The sequence below is a fragment of the Seriola aureovittata genome, chromosome 7, assembly GCF_021018895.1.
Source record: "Seriola aureovittata isolate HTS-2021-v1 ecotype China chromosome 7, ASM2101889v1, whole genome shotgun sequence".
NCBI classification, from domain to species: domain Eukaryota; kingdom Metazoa; phylum Chordata; class Actinopteri; order Carangiformes; family Carangidae; genus Seriola; species Seriola aureovittata.
The window spans coordinates 23,297,980-23,313,301 of record NC_079370.1 but is presented as its reverse complement, the minus strand read 5'-3'; the positions used below and the strand labels follow the sequence as shown (position 1 = coordinate 23,313,301).

Below are 15,322 nucleotides of genomic sequence, written 5' to 3'. Positions count from 1 at the left end.
CCTTTTCCTGATTCCACACCCACCTCCTCTTCACCAGCTCGCGACATGTTCTGAAGCAGTGCTGCTCTGCACCCGTCAGGGCCGATCACCGGTGAAGATGGGTTGAATATGGCGCCCTGGGATCTGCGGTGACAGCTGAGAGCAATGGTGGACAACATCTCGCTTACAGTAAAAAAAGGATGACATCAATTCCAAAGCAAAAAACACAAAATCCATTGTGATTTCTCGTCTACTAGTGCTGTTGCACAAGAGAGGCCACAGCATAAAGAGAGACGAGTCCTGTGAAATATTCAGTTCATAAATTAGATTTATTTCGATATAGGATGTAGTTATACTCATTCCAAATGTTTATTATTTCAAAACTGAACAAAACAAAACTGTCTTGAGGAAAAACCCTGCACGTCTGAAGCACCATGATTGTGAATTGTTACTCCTATGTACAATGACATATACTCCTTATTATTTTTGCTTACAGTAACTTATACTGTACATAAATACACCACACATATCCCTCTTTGCATTTGACTCTGCATATGTTTTTCTTCTCACTATGCACAGATTTCTTAAACCCGAAGCACAGGCACTGAATTTGTCCTTATTTCAAAAGAGAACAATAAACCTCTGAACTCTGATGCATGTTTCACACCTTTCCTTCTACTGTTTTGGCAAACAAGCAAGAAAATGTTTTCATCTAAAATATTTTCATAGAAAAAGATGACCAGCTCATCTAACAGACATTTCAAGAATAGGCAATACATTCATTTGAACATTAACCCATGCACATTACAGCAAAGATGTTTTTCTCATCCGGCTTGAAGCCTTCAAGGTTTTTTTTTTTTTTTGTTTGTTTTTTTTTTAATAGTTTTCTTATTTGCTGGACCTTATTGATAATATTAGGGAATAAAAAGTCAGTCCTGCAGCGTCGACTCTTCCTCAAACATCTTCACGGTTTTGTGTGAGCGCCTACAGAGTTACAGTAGAGCTGAAATACAATGAAAGGCAAACAAGGTGCTTTGTTGGGCTGATTTACATCGTTTGTACAACAGCACTCGAGAACCATACTGATGACCTTGAAAGAACAAATATTAAATAAACTCTGTATGATGTTTGGTTCTGATTTTCTGCTCTGACATGCAGCTGCAAAACTCATCTTTGGCAAATGTAACTGACAGTCTTACATTTATACATTCTGATGTAAAAAAAAAAAACAACAACTGTTGTTAACTGTTTTGTGCTACTCTTTAAAAGGTGCTGTGTGCAGCAATTTCCATCAGTGTGTTGATGTAGGCTACTGTAAGATCTGATAATTTGGTTTGTATTATTATCATAAACAAACAGGGGCTGAGGCTGAAACAATAACTCGCCACTATTCCACAGCATTGGGATTATTAGCGCTAGAGTCTCTCAGATGTGTGACCATATTTCCCATAAACTCTGTCATAACTCATGCTCAAATGTCCTCAGTAAAAAGGACAAACATGTCTGAATTCATTGTTCTGCTGCAGTTTCCTACCGTCTATCATCTGCCATTACCAGACACAGTCAAACGCATTTCTCAGCACGACTAAGTCAGTGCCAAACAAGGTCAAGTCTTTTGTGTAGTGCGCTGACAGAGGAGCCAGTCTTCTGTATAATGCTCCTGAGTTTTTACGTTATTTATAACAACTATGCCAATTTAATCTGGCAGTCGTTTACTGATGTGAAAATGGTACACACAACACCTTAAAACTACATTCTCCTGTCTCTCACTCACTCACTCACTCACACGTGTGTATGTGCACAGACACACACATACATACGGTATTGACATCAACTAGTCAGTTTAACATGCAATAACTCTGCTTATTTCCTGTTAGTTACTGTAACAAACTCCTTCATGCAGTTTAAATCCCAGGCACGTGGTCGTGACGGAGATAGACGATAAATTCAGAACAGCTCAGGTTCAATAACACTCTTTTCACTCAACCTCTTTTTAAAGGGTAGGATTTTTATAATAGAAACATGAATGACTCTATCAAAGCAGAAAATAATGACTTCAATGTCTGATGTTAATCTTTTATGTATCGAAGATATTTAGAAGTGCCCATTTTAGATTTAGATTTAAGAGTTTGCATGGACATAACACAATGGCCATTCTTCTCATGTATGAAAAGTGAGTGTACAGTGAAGTCTTTCCCTTTTCTTCCCTCCACACACTCACAGACACAGTAAGAGGAGTTGTACAGTCTGCACCAAAAACAATACAAAGGGAAAAATTTCTAGGGAAAACTACGTTCGCTGGTTACATTACAGCATTTCCTCATAAAAGAGCAGGTATGCCTGAGAGTTGAGTACCCTTGACTCTGGTACTGTCTGAACAGTAGTATCGCTGACGTACACCCACTGGCCCTGGGAGCTGCTGCTGGCCTCCCGCGCACCTAAAAGACACACAAAGCTTCAGTTGAGATGTGGGTATTTATTTGCCGTTGTGCTCGTCCTGGGGTGGGGATGTCACGAATACATGTAGGAAGCACTGTTTTGCACTCATCCTCTGTGGCCCATTCAGGGTATACTATCATGTTCAAGGTAAACACACATGGAAGACGGCTCCTCAGCAACAAAGCAACAACAAATCATGCTGTCCTTAGAGAAAGATGTACTTTGCCAAAACTTGCCAATGTTCTGTCTGTGTGCGCGTGTGTGTATGTGGGTTAGGTGGTTCCTGCCTTTATATTCTTCAGTTCAGTTCAGGTTGGTAGTTAAGAGCAGAAGCAGTGCTGTCCTTGCTGGTCTCCAACTGTTTCTTTCATTGTTATTTGCACTGTACCTGGAACTTGTACATAGTATTATAGCATTAAAAGCTACTGTATCTGCTAGAAATACTCTGCTTTCTGGAAGTTGTATGCGTAAGCTACACTTTTTCTTCTGTTTATTTTCAGTTAAGGACTTAGAATTATTTTTTTATTTCATTTATTTCCTTTGGTAGGTGGGTTAGTATAGCAATTCAACCATAGATATTTTGTTATTTTGGTCAGGGTTCACCCTGAAGGTAAGATTCTGTAATGTTATATAAAAGACGACATGTAATAAATGAGAAAAGCATAGTTTTCCAGTCTTATAAGGCCTGATTACTGAAGCGGGGAGGGGACGAGACCTTCTTTGATGTTGCACACGTTGCGTTTCGTTGACTTAATATTTTAACATATAGTCAAGTGACAGCGTGTGGAGGTGAACTGAGATGAAGGTATATACTGAACTACATGATTGGAACAGTCATTATAACATGTTTGAACCCTCTGTCATCACATACCAATGGCTCCAGTTATGTCAAGTCTTATATTAACCTGTTAGTAGCAAGGACGAATGCTTTTTGAGTTTTCCAAGTACCTTTCAGCACTACACTTTGCTTAAGAAGAGAAAAGAAAAAAAGAGAAAACAACATGGATCTATACAAAACAAAGATCTCAATTCATTGTGCCCTTTTTATAGAACACATCTATAAGCTTAGGAGAAATGAGGCCTTTGCTGCACAAATATGGACCACTTTCATGAAGTGCAGGAAACAGATAAACCGTCTTAAAAGAACCTGAACCCTGACCTGACAGGTTCCTGTGGTGCTGTTCTGTTTTCCTCTGGGGAGCTCGCACTTTTACATAAGCAGTGTAGTGGCCTCCCCGCATTGAGCCACTATGTTCAACAATCCCATACAGACTGTAGAGGACACGCTCACCGGCTGCCAGGTTCTAGCAGAAATGAGAGAAAAAAAAAAAAAAAAAAACATTAGTAAAAAGGGAAAAAGAGCTAAAAATAAAAAAAGAGAGAGAGAGAGAGAGAGAGAAGCCTCCCGGAACAGTCCCAACCAAGGACATTCATTACTAACTGAACTACTGAAGCATGGAGGAATAAACAAAACCCTTTGGCATAGTAAAAGTGAGATAGTATAAAATGTAAGTTTGACATAAAGGAGAGTCATTCACTTTCAACTACAATATTTTTTGACTTTGGATTAGTTGCTTCATACCTTGCAGGAGGCTGAACAGAATGGAGCCAGATCCAAGATCAGCGGAAAGTCAACATGGCGGTTCACCTTTCGTAAGTTCATCCCTGCCTTAAAACACAAAAACACAAAAACAGAACCACAATCACTAACATTTGGGCTTGCAGACTAATGACGATTAATTAATTGATTGATCGTTAATGTTACCAATGATCAGTTAAAGATTGTGTTTAGAATTTGCAACGCTACTGTTTAGGATATGTAAAAAAACAAACCAAAAAAACAAAGATATATACAAATATAAAAGCACTTGAATATCTGTTTGCTACAATGGAGAGTGATCAAAAGGCTGTGTGGCTGCTAACCTGGTGGAAGCGTTTAAGATGCAATGTGATGACTGGAGGCAGCGAGGATATCAGCATTTGCTTCCTGGCACTGGTGTAAATCTTCTCCACCTTCTTATCTGTGCAAACAACAACGGAAACACACGGACATGCCAGGTTTAACTGTTAAGACATTAATTCTGTTTTGTTCAAACAATCAAAGTCATTAATCTCTTGTAACAACAAATCAAATGGATAATGAGAGTTTGATATTTAAAAGATGGATTTCAGGTGGAGTATCACTTTAAGGGTTTCCTGCAGAGGGTTTCTTACAGAAAATCTGTGATGTATTCATCAGCTGTATAGTGTAATCTGGTGATCATTTTAAATAAAATTTGCAGGTAGACAACACTGACTGGTTGTTCATCCTCATTGCTCTTTGCAGTGTGGTTCCAGATGTTGTGTCTTACCAGCTGAGCTGCTCTTGCGCAGCTGTTTCTGTCTGCGTTCGGTGCAGCTCTCACACAGTAGCTTGTTGTTGCCCATCAGCAGTTCCACAGAGGTGAACTGGTGGAGGCAGGACTGGATGGAGCACTCCTTGGAGCTGGGTGTGTAACTGTGGGACAGCGCCTGGAAGGCTCCCTGGTGGTGCTGATGGTGGAGGTTATCTCTTGGCTGTGCTTCTCCCTGCTCCTCTGGAGAACAGTGCGTGGAAGGCAAGCAGTCCCCGGAACTGAAGCCCAGGTTGACTTTAGACACTGCAGAAACTAGCTGCTCTACGGCGCCACCATGCCTTGTGGAGGATGATGAGGAGGGGGAAGAGGCAGAGACAGGTGTAGGAGATGGAGTGAGGGTGGATGTTGACGATGGAGTGGACATGTGCCCGTGCCCGTGCCCATGGCTGGAGGAGGGGGTGCGTGGGGCCCACTCACTCTCCGAGGCCTCACTGTCAGCATCATTACTGCTGTCCTGAGCACCTGAGTCTCTTTCACTGCCATCTGATAGGCTGCCCGCAGCGGCCATCTTGCAAACTGTAACACCGCGAGCTGATCCACTAGCTACCCCCTCCTCTTCTAGTCGCTCCGCACCACAGCCTGCTCCCTTCTCCTCCACAGTGCTTGAAGCCCTCCTGCTCTGTTGCTTCTGGGGAAAGGAGAACGGACACATTATCATTATCAGAGACACAGTTAGTGTCATGGTTTAAAATATTTTTTCCATAAAAGTTGCTTTGACCAACTACAGAGGGACCTCTGTAATAATTTTTGCACAGCTCAAAAGTGTGTAAAATAATTCACATTTCCAGTGTAAAAGATTCTGACATTCTTCTGTGCAACATTTCCATGGGAGACCTAAGAAGGAATGCTGAAAATACTGACACTTAACCACAGAAATCACTTTAAAGCAGAACATTTCACTATGAAAAGAGACTTTTACAAGCTACAAGAGCTATACTACTACTGCTATACTGCTAGTAATTGGTTTGATCCCTGGCTCCTCCAGGCCGCAGGTCCAAGTGTTCTTGGGCAAGATACTGAACCCCACATTGCCCCTGATGGCTGTGCAATCGGTGTGTGATTGTGCATATGAGTGTGATGTATGTGAGTGAAGTATGAGGTATCGTAAAGTGCTTTGAGTGGTCAGTAAGACTTGAAAAGCGCTATATGAATGCAAGTCCATTGACCAAAAAAAGAATCTGCTCTCTCAGCACAAATATAATACAACGATCGAAACACTTGCAGTGAACACTTGCCCTCCGCCTAAATCAGCATAAGTATCCCATGTTACTTAGTCTGGAGTGGCATTGTGTAAACAGTCTTTACTGAACATCTGCGGCTCAAGTCAACCTGGAAACTGGAAGGGAAAGATTTCAGAGGTTAAAGATAAGCTACCAACTTCCCCACCATTACACCATGTTTAATTTGACATCATGTAATTCCCTTTCATCTCTATTGGTGGTAGAGTTATAAAGTAAATTTCACTTTTAAGAACATATTGTATTTATAGTGTATTTGTTGTTCTTGTTCTGCTCTATGTTGATTGTATTAGTGTGTAAGTCCATTGAGAGAAACAAACAGAGTCAAATCCTTTTATGTGATCACAAGCTTGGCCAATAAATCTGATTATGATAGAACACAAAGCTGCAGCGTCCTTGCAGCCAATGTTGCTGCAGAGAAGCTACAAATTATAGAACGTGAATCCTTCACTCACATCTAACACAACACAAAAGATCTACACAATCACCATAGTTTGAAGATGGGCACCCAAAATTTGTGTCACCAACTCAGTGTCTGAGCAAATGTGAAATATAGTCAAAATCTCCCCTTCTTGAGTTACAGCGTTGAATAATGGCCAGAAAAGTGTTTTTGCGCAGCATTATGATGTAACAGAGACCTTGACCTTTGACCTTTCTGATCACCAAAATCTGATTAGTTCATCTTTCCAAGTGAATGTTTATGCCAAATTTGTGCCGCTGAGTGGCTGGAGCTGGTCAAAGGTCAAAGGTCAAGGTAACTGTGACCTCTCAAAACACTAACTCAACATAACTCTAGAATTTATGTTCTAATAGTGACACAATTTCACACAATTGTCTAATAAGATGAACGGATGAAGTGATAACATTTTCTATTCAAAAGGTCAAAGGTCAACTTCACTGTGACGTCATAAAAATTTAAACTAACATGAGTGAATGAGATATGTGCATTTGGCCCCAGCACTGAACGGTGCAATCATGATCATCAGTATACAGACAGAGAGAAACATAATTAATATGATTCAAAAAAACAAAAAGAACAAACAAACAAACAAAGAAGATAATTACCTGATCAGAAGTGTGAATGTGAACAGTAAAGAAAAACACACACATGTACACACTCTTACCTGTCCACTCAGCTTCCTGGTGTTTCTGTTGACAGAGTGCGCTGCAGAAAGAACCTGGTCAGTGTGAGCTGCGTGGGCGTCCTGCTCCCTGCTGCCTTTGCCCAGCCTCCCAGGATTGGATGGTTTTGACATCTGAGCAAAAAAAAAAAAAAAATTTTATGAAAACATAACATACAGCCAACCACTACTTAACTGTATCTGCTGATAATAAGGAGGCATGCAAAGAAATGTAAAGTGTAGTATTACATCATTAACTCACTCATAGTGTATCAAAGTGTCAATCATCATCCTCTTACACTGAACAATTGGAGCAACTCACCCTCTCCTCTATGATGGGTAAAGAGATATCTATGAAAGCCTCCTTTACTGTGGAGATCTGAAAGAAGAATCACATATAAGTGTCTGCATATGTAATTATCATCTTCCTTAGGCAGTTGTTCACATTTTCAAAAGGTCTGAAAGGAGATGTGGGAAGCGGCTGTTTCTCTGCTTTTTCTACTCCAGCTCCTCACCAGGTACTCTCTACCTTCAAGGATATTTTAGTTTGCGTTGTGGCATTTGTTTTGTCAACGACCCAGAGCTCCCACATTTTATTGTAAATGCCTGCTGCAAACAGTTGGTGTTTGAGCTGGTCCTTGAAGTGCTTGTTTTTGTTTCTTTCCTCTGATGATTTCTGTTGTTTCCTTTGACTTATTTTATGAAATTTTTGTTGTGGGTAGTGAGAAATGCTTCCTGTGTGTAACAGCTAGTAAACAATCATCGGCTCATTCATGACTGTGATGGAGAATGCTAGTGATGCTGGAAATTGTTTGGCAATCTTCTTCGCTTCCAGCAGCAATAATTTAAAGCAGCAGGAAAAAACTTATGTATGTTTACACAGACAGGTGACAAATTTAAAAATTGAATGGAAAAACCGATATTAGTGAGGTGCTGGGTCACCACATGCTGCCAGAACAGCTTCAATGACAGCACTGCCTAACATGCTGGTCCGAAATCTAGTTCATCATTGTTCATAGTTGTTTAATCAGGTTGAGATCTGGTGTCTGTTAAGGCCATAAGATACACACATAAGTAGTAACTTTTGTCTAAATACAAGGTTGGTCAGGGAAAAAAAAAAACGTGAAATAGTCGACCCTGCTGTGCTTTATATTTGTTCCTGATTGGCCAACTCTCACTATTCAGATCCTTTGCTATAGTTCACCCACACACACTTACATGCTCACACTCTTCACACATAATTGTGTTGGTCAGCTCGCCCACAAAGATGCGGTCAACGAAGTTCATCTTCACACCTTCCTTTCCGTACGCTGGTGGAAAAGACAGACACAGGGTTCTGTTAATCATGGCCAAAGAAAGTAAGTGAACCCGATGGGATCATCTGAATTTAGGTTTAAATTTATCTTAAAATATGGTCAATTACAGTGATGTATTGGTTGGAAAAAGTATGTGAATCCCTCAGCTAATGACATGGACAATGGCTAACTGGAGAACCAGTCTGAAAAACGGTATCATTGGAGCTGGTTAACATCTTGGTTCATGAGCTTACCACAGCACTTCACGGTACATTATAGCACTGAGCATTGCGGCCATGGCAGATGACGACAGAGGAAGATGCTGCTCTCCACAAAAAAACATCACCGCACGCTTTAAATTTTCCAAAGAACACCATGACACTCTACAACGCTACTGAGAAAATCATTCTGGAATCTTGGCAAAATCTGAGGCACTCAAGAGGGTGGTGATTTAAAAAAAAAACAAAAAAACAAGTGGAAGAATCACTTAAAAAGACTATACTGTTCTCCTATCCTCCTTCAAACTGCCCTCTGCCTGATTAGTATCTTAGCTGTATTTCCATTAACTGCCACAAGGTGGGACTATTGGTCTTGGTCATCTGTCTAGTGTAGCCAGCATATGAACCTTTGACTTGGCGTTTTGTCTCCTCGTCCGCCGTCTTCTCTGTGGGATTGTTGAAAGCTTTCAGAATGCCAGCTTTCACCCTCTGCAAACAAACACAAAAGCAACATAACAATGCTGCGTTTAAGTGACATTCATTAAAGCAAAAATCATATAAATTAAAGTTAATTTCACTCTGTGGTTTTCTTGTATTTTTCTAGATTTCTCTCTATTACACCCATTACTGACACATCACAGTCTAGTCAATAGCTGAGATTGACAGGTATACCTATTATAAGCATCATTAGTGTAAAATAATTATTGTGCTTGTCTAAAAACATTAACATGTAAATCTCATAATTAACTGTGCATGTTTGTGTGTGTGTGTAAGTTCTTCGCGGGGCCCTCTTATTGAAGGTGACATGGTCAGTGAGTGTTGGTGAGAGAGCTGTGAAGAGACACAGCCACAGTAAAGCACCAATCAATAGATAATTGGCCATGGTCTGTATCTGCGGTCGAAACCAGTCGGCCCCCATTGTCCCGGGAACCACGCACTGGACTGGCTATTTAGGTCAAAAAGCCCTGTTAATCCCAGCCTAGCCAGTCTGCACCCCACTCAGTCAGCACAGTCAAACCAGGCTGGGGCTCTCATACTAATTAATTACCAGTAACCCCCACCCAGCCCTCTAGCCCTCCCCAAAGTAAAAGCGTGCACTGCTCTACACAGGATGGGCTGTAGGAGGAGGGGGGCTGTAGGGAGGGGGGTGGGCAGTGGAGAGGGTTACTGGTAGAAGGGTGCATGGGTGGAAACTAAAATGAAGACGAGTGAAGAAGGACAGTCCATGCCCTGAGAGAGTAATACCTACCGTCTCAGCTAATTGGTGATAATTGACTGGGGCTGTATTAGCATATTCAGATCTCTGATACTAATGACCAATCAACACAAACACTTAGGGCCTCTAAAAGGTTGGTACCACCCACTGCAAAAACACCAGTCTCCCTCTCTGACACACACACACCCACACAGGACAGTGTGTGAGTGTTTATTGTGCTGTATTTTTGTGTTACTATTCAAGATCACTGTCCCTGTTCAAGATCGCTAAGTAAAGATTAATTGCTGCAGGTTTGAAAAAAAAAAACTTTGTGTCATGTTTTCCCTATGCTTGACTCAGAGATGTATTAATAATACTCCTAAAATATGTTTGTTTTAATGTCTGTGTTCATTTTAAAAATTATTCAACAACCTATCTAAAATGCCTCGGTATCTCTGAATTTGCTTGGATGTATAAATGAGTTTCTGAGTGAATGAATAGGGGAGGCCGTACCCGTACCCCCTCCCTCTTTACCTCCTTGATTGGATTGGGAGACGGGCTGATGAGTGTATGTGTGTGTGTGTGTGTGTGTGTGTGTGTGTGTGTGTGTGTGTGCAGGAGGAGGCCATGGGTGACCCTCAAGCACAATGGGACAGCCCCGGAGCTCATTCAGCAGCTGTGGGTTTCCCAAGATCACACAATGATGTCGGTCGTGCCACTTGCAAGTCCTCTAAGTGGCACAACTGTCAGTGTTCACAAGTTTGAATGGAAGCAGTGGAGCCCAGCCTGCGGCCCCTCCTGGGCCTGGGGCTGGCCACTAAACACACCCGCTAACTTCTCCTCCTTGGCTCACGTAGCCACTGGTGGGGCCACAGGGGCCAGCTCTGCTGTGGGGTCTCCTAATTGCCCTGTGAATGGTTGGAGGGGGGAGTGGGGGCTTCCTGCACTTGCCAAAAACATGGCACCATAAGGTTAAAACACAGAAACTAGCTAGCCAGGCAAAGAGGGCCACTGGGTTACGTCAATGCAGACAGCCACCCACAAACACACAGCCGCAAGTCTTACATCACGACAATAAGTGTCATTACTGAACTCCAGCATGGAGGGGTGATAAGACTGACAACAAATGTCAGTGACAAAAATTATGTTTGTCTTTGATAATTCTGGCCTTTCATTATTGCTGCTTGGTTCTTTTGTTTTTTTTGTTGTTTTTTTTTAAAGAAATTGTACAATTTACTGAATCAAATTCAAGAACAGAGAGTCTACAGTCATGCTAGCGCTTCTGTGAGGCTGTACTTAGGAATCAAGTTCTAAAACCTTGGACTGTGTCAAGTTTTGTTATAACCCGACTAAGCATGTACATACAGCCTCCTCATTTCTTTCACATTTTCTTGTACCAAATGTTCAATACACGTTTGCAAAGAAACTTATAACACCATGAGTTCTAGAGCACTTTGTGCAGATTTAAAGGACCTTTCTGCCACGGAAGGTAAAACATACACTTTGAAAGAACATGTTGAAAGATGCCAATTGTGGACTTGGAAATAGCATGTGAGTAAATGCTGTTTTAAAGTTATTAAAGTTAATGAAATACATGCATATGTGTAAGCTGCATACTGTATCTTAGCTCACTTTAGTTTCTTCTACTCGTATGGAGTCCAGTAAGTAGTGCAGAAGCTCCTGGCTGTCTTGTTGTTGGTAGCCCTTGAAGCGCGGAGCTCTGGAAAAAAAAACCAGATAAAAACACAGATGAAGATCAGACTTATGAAAAGAGTGGAGGAGGAATCAGAATACATGCATTTTGTTTTACATGTGTCTTTTCAGGAACATCTGTACACTCTGTGAAGGAGAAATAATTTGTTGTGAGGAAACACAGACATAACATGCAATAATGCACTCAGTCATGCTGGCATTCCCCAAGCACCGTATATAATATAAACACATAGTAACTGTCAGTGTGCGGGTGGAAAGTAAGATATGTAAAATGTCATAATTATCGCTGCTAAAAAGACACCTAATAAATGTACAAAAGACATCAAAGTATAAGTACTGTAGCTACTGTCCTCATGTATTATCCTGATAGATATATAGATAGATAAGACTGTTCTGTATCATGTCAACATAACTGACATACTGTAGTGAAATTTCTGATCTTAAGTAACTTACTTCAGTAACCAAAGTATCAGCTATTGTGGGAGCTGTGCTGTGTTCAGTTTTTACTTCACAGACAATCAACACCATATTTATGCTTTAACATGTTTGTCAAAGCTTCACCTTAATTGTATGGTCCCATTTTTGTAGATAATGTACAGTCCAGATTGTGTCAAACAGAGAATGTCCTGTGTCTCTTACAGAGTAACTATTAACTACTTGTCATAAAGGATTACTGGCAAAACTCTTATTTCATATTTTCCTACATGAAATCAAATAAGTTGTTCATATGACCTGTGTAAATTATTATTAATTATTATTATTGGTATTTCTCCAATACCACAGGATCAATACTTACTACTACATTTAAATTAATTTACAGCAAATTAAATGTAAATATAACTTGGGTATACATGATGCACAAAGCAGTCAAAGTCTTTAGTCATGTCTTCCATCAGGATGAAGGGTTTCTTGTATACTAAAGTTGTGTCAGCTGGTGCTGGAGGTCGGACTGAAAGTCAGACTTGTCATCATGAAGCGTCTTCCTGTGAATACTATTTTCTTAATGCAGCTAGCACCTGTGTTGTCTTCAGGCTGTCACTAGACTGAAGCACAACAGCCACCCATGGATGGCCTCCTATACAGAGTCTGGTGGGTCCGGTAACATCTAATCAAACCTGGAGATGAGGCCGAGAGCAGGGGTGTGTTTATAAGTGAAGGGTTTAGCTGCAGCCTTGCAGACACCACAAACTGTCATCTACACCCATTTGTCATAACCTTCTCCAGCCCAGGAACTATATTATGAAGTTCAACTTCCTTCATGTTTGTGCTGCAGCTGGATAAAAATTTCTGGTCTTCCATGAAGTTCATAAGTCAGAGTGACGGGAAAGTAGAAAAATACTGATGGAGGGAGCGTTCAGAGCAGACTGAAATCCGGGCTTTTGTCTGACAGGGAAATTTTTTTATTCACCTCTCAGTTATGTTACTATGTTGTTTGTAGCATGGACAGCCAACTTCACAACAGTATATAAAAGAGAAAAAATAACAAAAAGCATTATATATCTCCCTTTAATAATAATAATGAGAGATATATAATATAGAAAAACATCAAAAAAGGAGAAAACTACAGTTATTTCTTTTCAAGGTCTTTTCACCCTTGTATCTGTAAAATCCTGCCTGCCGTTAGAGCTTTGTGCTACAAACGGTATTTAATATTGTGACATTTCTATCACTTCTGGTGAATCCAGGTGACCATGTATAAACAACGCACATTATAGATTTAACAAACAATTACTAAACAGTTTGTGAAACACATTCTAATTAAGGTTGAGGCAATGTACCATATGCATTCTACACGTTGCCCCACAGCTGTCAACCAACTCAATCTAGCCTCTGCTTGCGCCTAAGAACGATCTAAAGAATAAAAAACATAAAAATCAAACTTAAATTGCTTAAATATCAATTGATGAATATGCATGGAGACATGAAACATGATGATAAAATTTAGTACACCATGACTCCCTTCCCAGCAAAAACCGATGACTTTAATCAGTTATTTGATTGTTATATTAGATCCTGTCTTCATGTTTATTATAATTAAACAGATCTTTTTAATTTATGCAGGTAAGAATTCTTAAAAAAGACAATCCATTAAAATGAAAAGTCCTTGTTCCAATGGGTTATCCCTGGAGAATTCAGTGATCCAATGCAAGGCCAAAGAGGCCTGTACAGAACAAAAGAAAAGAATAATCAGCAGTTAAACCACAGCTCTGCCATGGTAGTTAGGGCTGCCCGATTGGACACTAAAGTCAGAGTCATTAGAGGGGAGGCTGTCCTTGGGTCCGTCCCCTGGCCGACCATGGTGAAGCAGATGTGAGGACAGATGCCAGGGGCAGATGGGCAGCCAAGGCTAGAGCCACTGCAACCTGTTGGGCCAAGCCAGCCACATAACCACAGGACAGGTTGGTCCAACAGGCACAACACACACTGAGAGGCCACATTCGTGGTTAGAGAAGCCATCAGTCAAGTGTTAACGATGTTCGAGGGGGGTGGGGTTAACTCCTTCAATAGCACTATGGAGGTCCTTTACTGGTACTTCATGACCAGTGGTCTTCAGGGTCCAGTATTAGCAGGTTACCTGTCACTTTGAAAAGGCAAAGACTGAATCCTCTTTGGTCTAGCAAGACATTTTCAGAAGGGGATACCAACCACCAATTCTTTAACATGGCAGATGGCTATTACCAATCATGATTTATTAATGCTAATATAGAGTCATAAATTCATAGCTATCTATGTTTTTTTTTTTTAATCCTTGATGTCTTTTCTGAGCAATTTATATTGATGTTTACAAGGAGGGACTAGATTTTTGCTGTAAATTTAGTTAAAATCAAATTAAATCTTATACCAAGAGATTTTATTCATAAAACCTTTATAATAGAACTTTTAGTACAATATATTAAAATAGAGGTAAGTACACTCATTAGCAGTCTTTTTATATTAAAAGAAAAACATTTCTAAGCTGAAGTGTTTTGAAGCCATTTAATGCCATTCATAATCCAACTTATTGAAAGAATTCATGCGGCATGAGTCAATCATCTCTTTAAGACAAGCTGACATGTGGCCCAAATGGATGTCCAAGACTGGGGAAGAGATGGCCGACCACCTGCCCTCGACACAGGTCATAACCAGGAGGTCTGGAGGAGCCCAAAGTCACACCCCCACTCTTCCATGCTGACACGCTCTGTCTCTTATGCCCTTTTCGTGCAGACACATGGAGAGGGATGGACATAGGGTTGGGCATGGTGGGGAGCACATATGTCATTTATTCGCCAACTCCACAAAAATGAACAGCATGTGAAGGAATGTCTCCCTCTTGTTCTGCTAACTAGCCTGTCATCTCCCATGAGAGAGAGATACACACAGAGAAATATAAAGCAAACAGAGATGAAATGGGTGAGATAGAAAAAAAAAAAAAGAAGGGGAGAAACAGACGCAGAGCAATATAGAGGAAAAAATGAAAAGCTTGGTTGGGATCAGTGGGAATGAGGAGGTCTGGAAGCTCATCCCAGTGGAGAGAAGCAGAAGGGCCCTGTAGCGCTGCTCTCAATCTGGCCAATGCAAACAGCTGCGGTGCTAACACAATTAATAGCCGGATGAGTTAGTACCAGACACAAGACCACACAAGCTCCCCCCAAAAACACACACGTATGAACAACACAATGCACCCGCACACAGTTCACAAAATAAATTCACCCAACATTTACTCATACAGCCATGAATTATAGAAATGT

The 15,322-nt window shown here is 40.8% G+C and overlaps 1 protein-coding gene across 2 annotated transcripts in view; it reads right to left on the bottom strand.

Annotated features, from left to right (window-relative positions):
* Nucleotides 1-289: 289 nt before the first annotated feature.
* The window catches only part of usp45 (ubiquitin specific peptidase 45), a 36,125-nt gene continuing 21,092 nt past the window's right edge, over nucleotides 290-15,322 (bottom strand). For both annotated transcript variants that reach the window (XM_056381203.1, XM_056381204.1), the window contains exons 9-18: nucleotides 11,514-11,601; nucleotides 9,094-9,175; nucleotides 8,392-8,483; nucleotides 7,496-7,552; nucleotides 7,177-7,308; nucleotides 4,770-5,442; nucleotides 4,342-4,439; nucleotides 4,001-4,087; nucleotides 3,578-3,722; nucleotides 290-2,417 (exon numbers count right to left, since the gene is read on the bottom strand). In XM_056381203.1, the coding sequence (XP_056237178.1) occupies nucleotides 2,287-2,417; nucleotides 3,578-3,722; nucleotides 4,001-4,087; nucleotides 4,342-4,439; nucleotides 4,770-5,442; nucleotides 7,177-7,308; nucleotides 7,496-7,552; nucleotides 8,392-8,483; nucleotides 9,094-9,175; nucleotides 11,514-11,601 (1,585 nt within the window). In that variant the 3' untranslated portion in view covers nucleotides 290-2,286. The remainder of the gene's footprint in view (nucleotides 2,418-3,577; nucleotides 3,723-4,000; nucleotides 4,088-4,341; nucleotides 4,440-4,769; nucleotides 5,443-7,176; nucleotides 7,309-7,495; nucleotides 7,553-8,391; nucleotides 8,484-9,093; nucleotides 9,176-11,513; nucleotides 11,602-15,322) is intronic.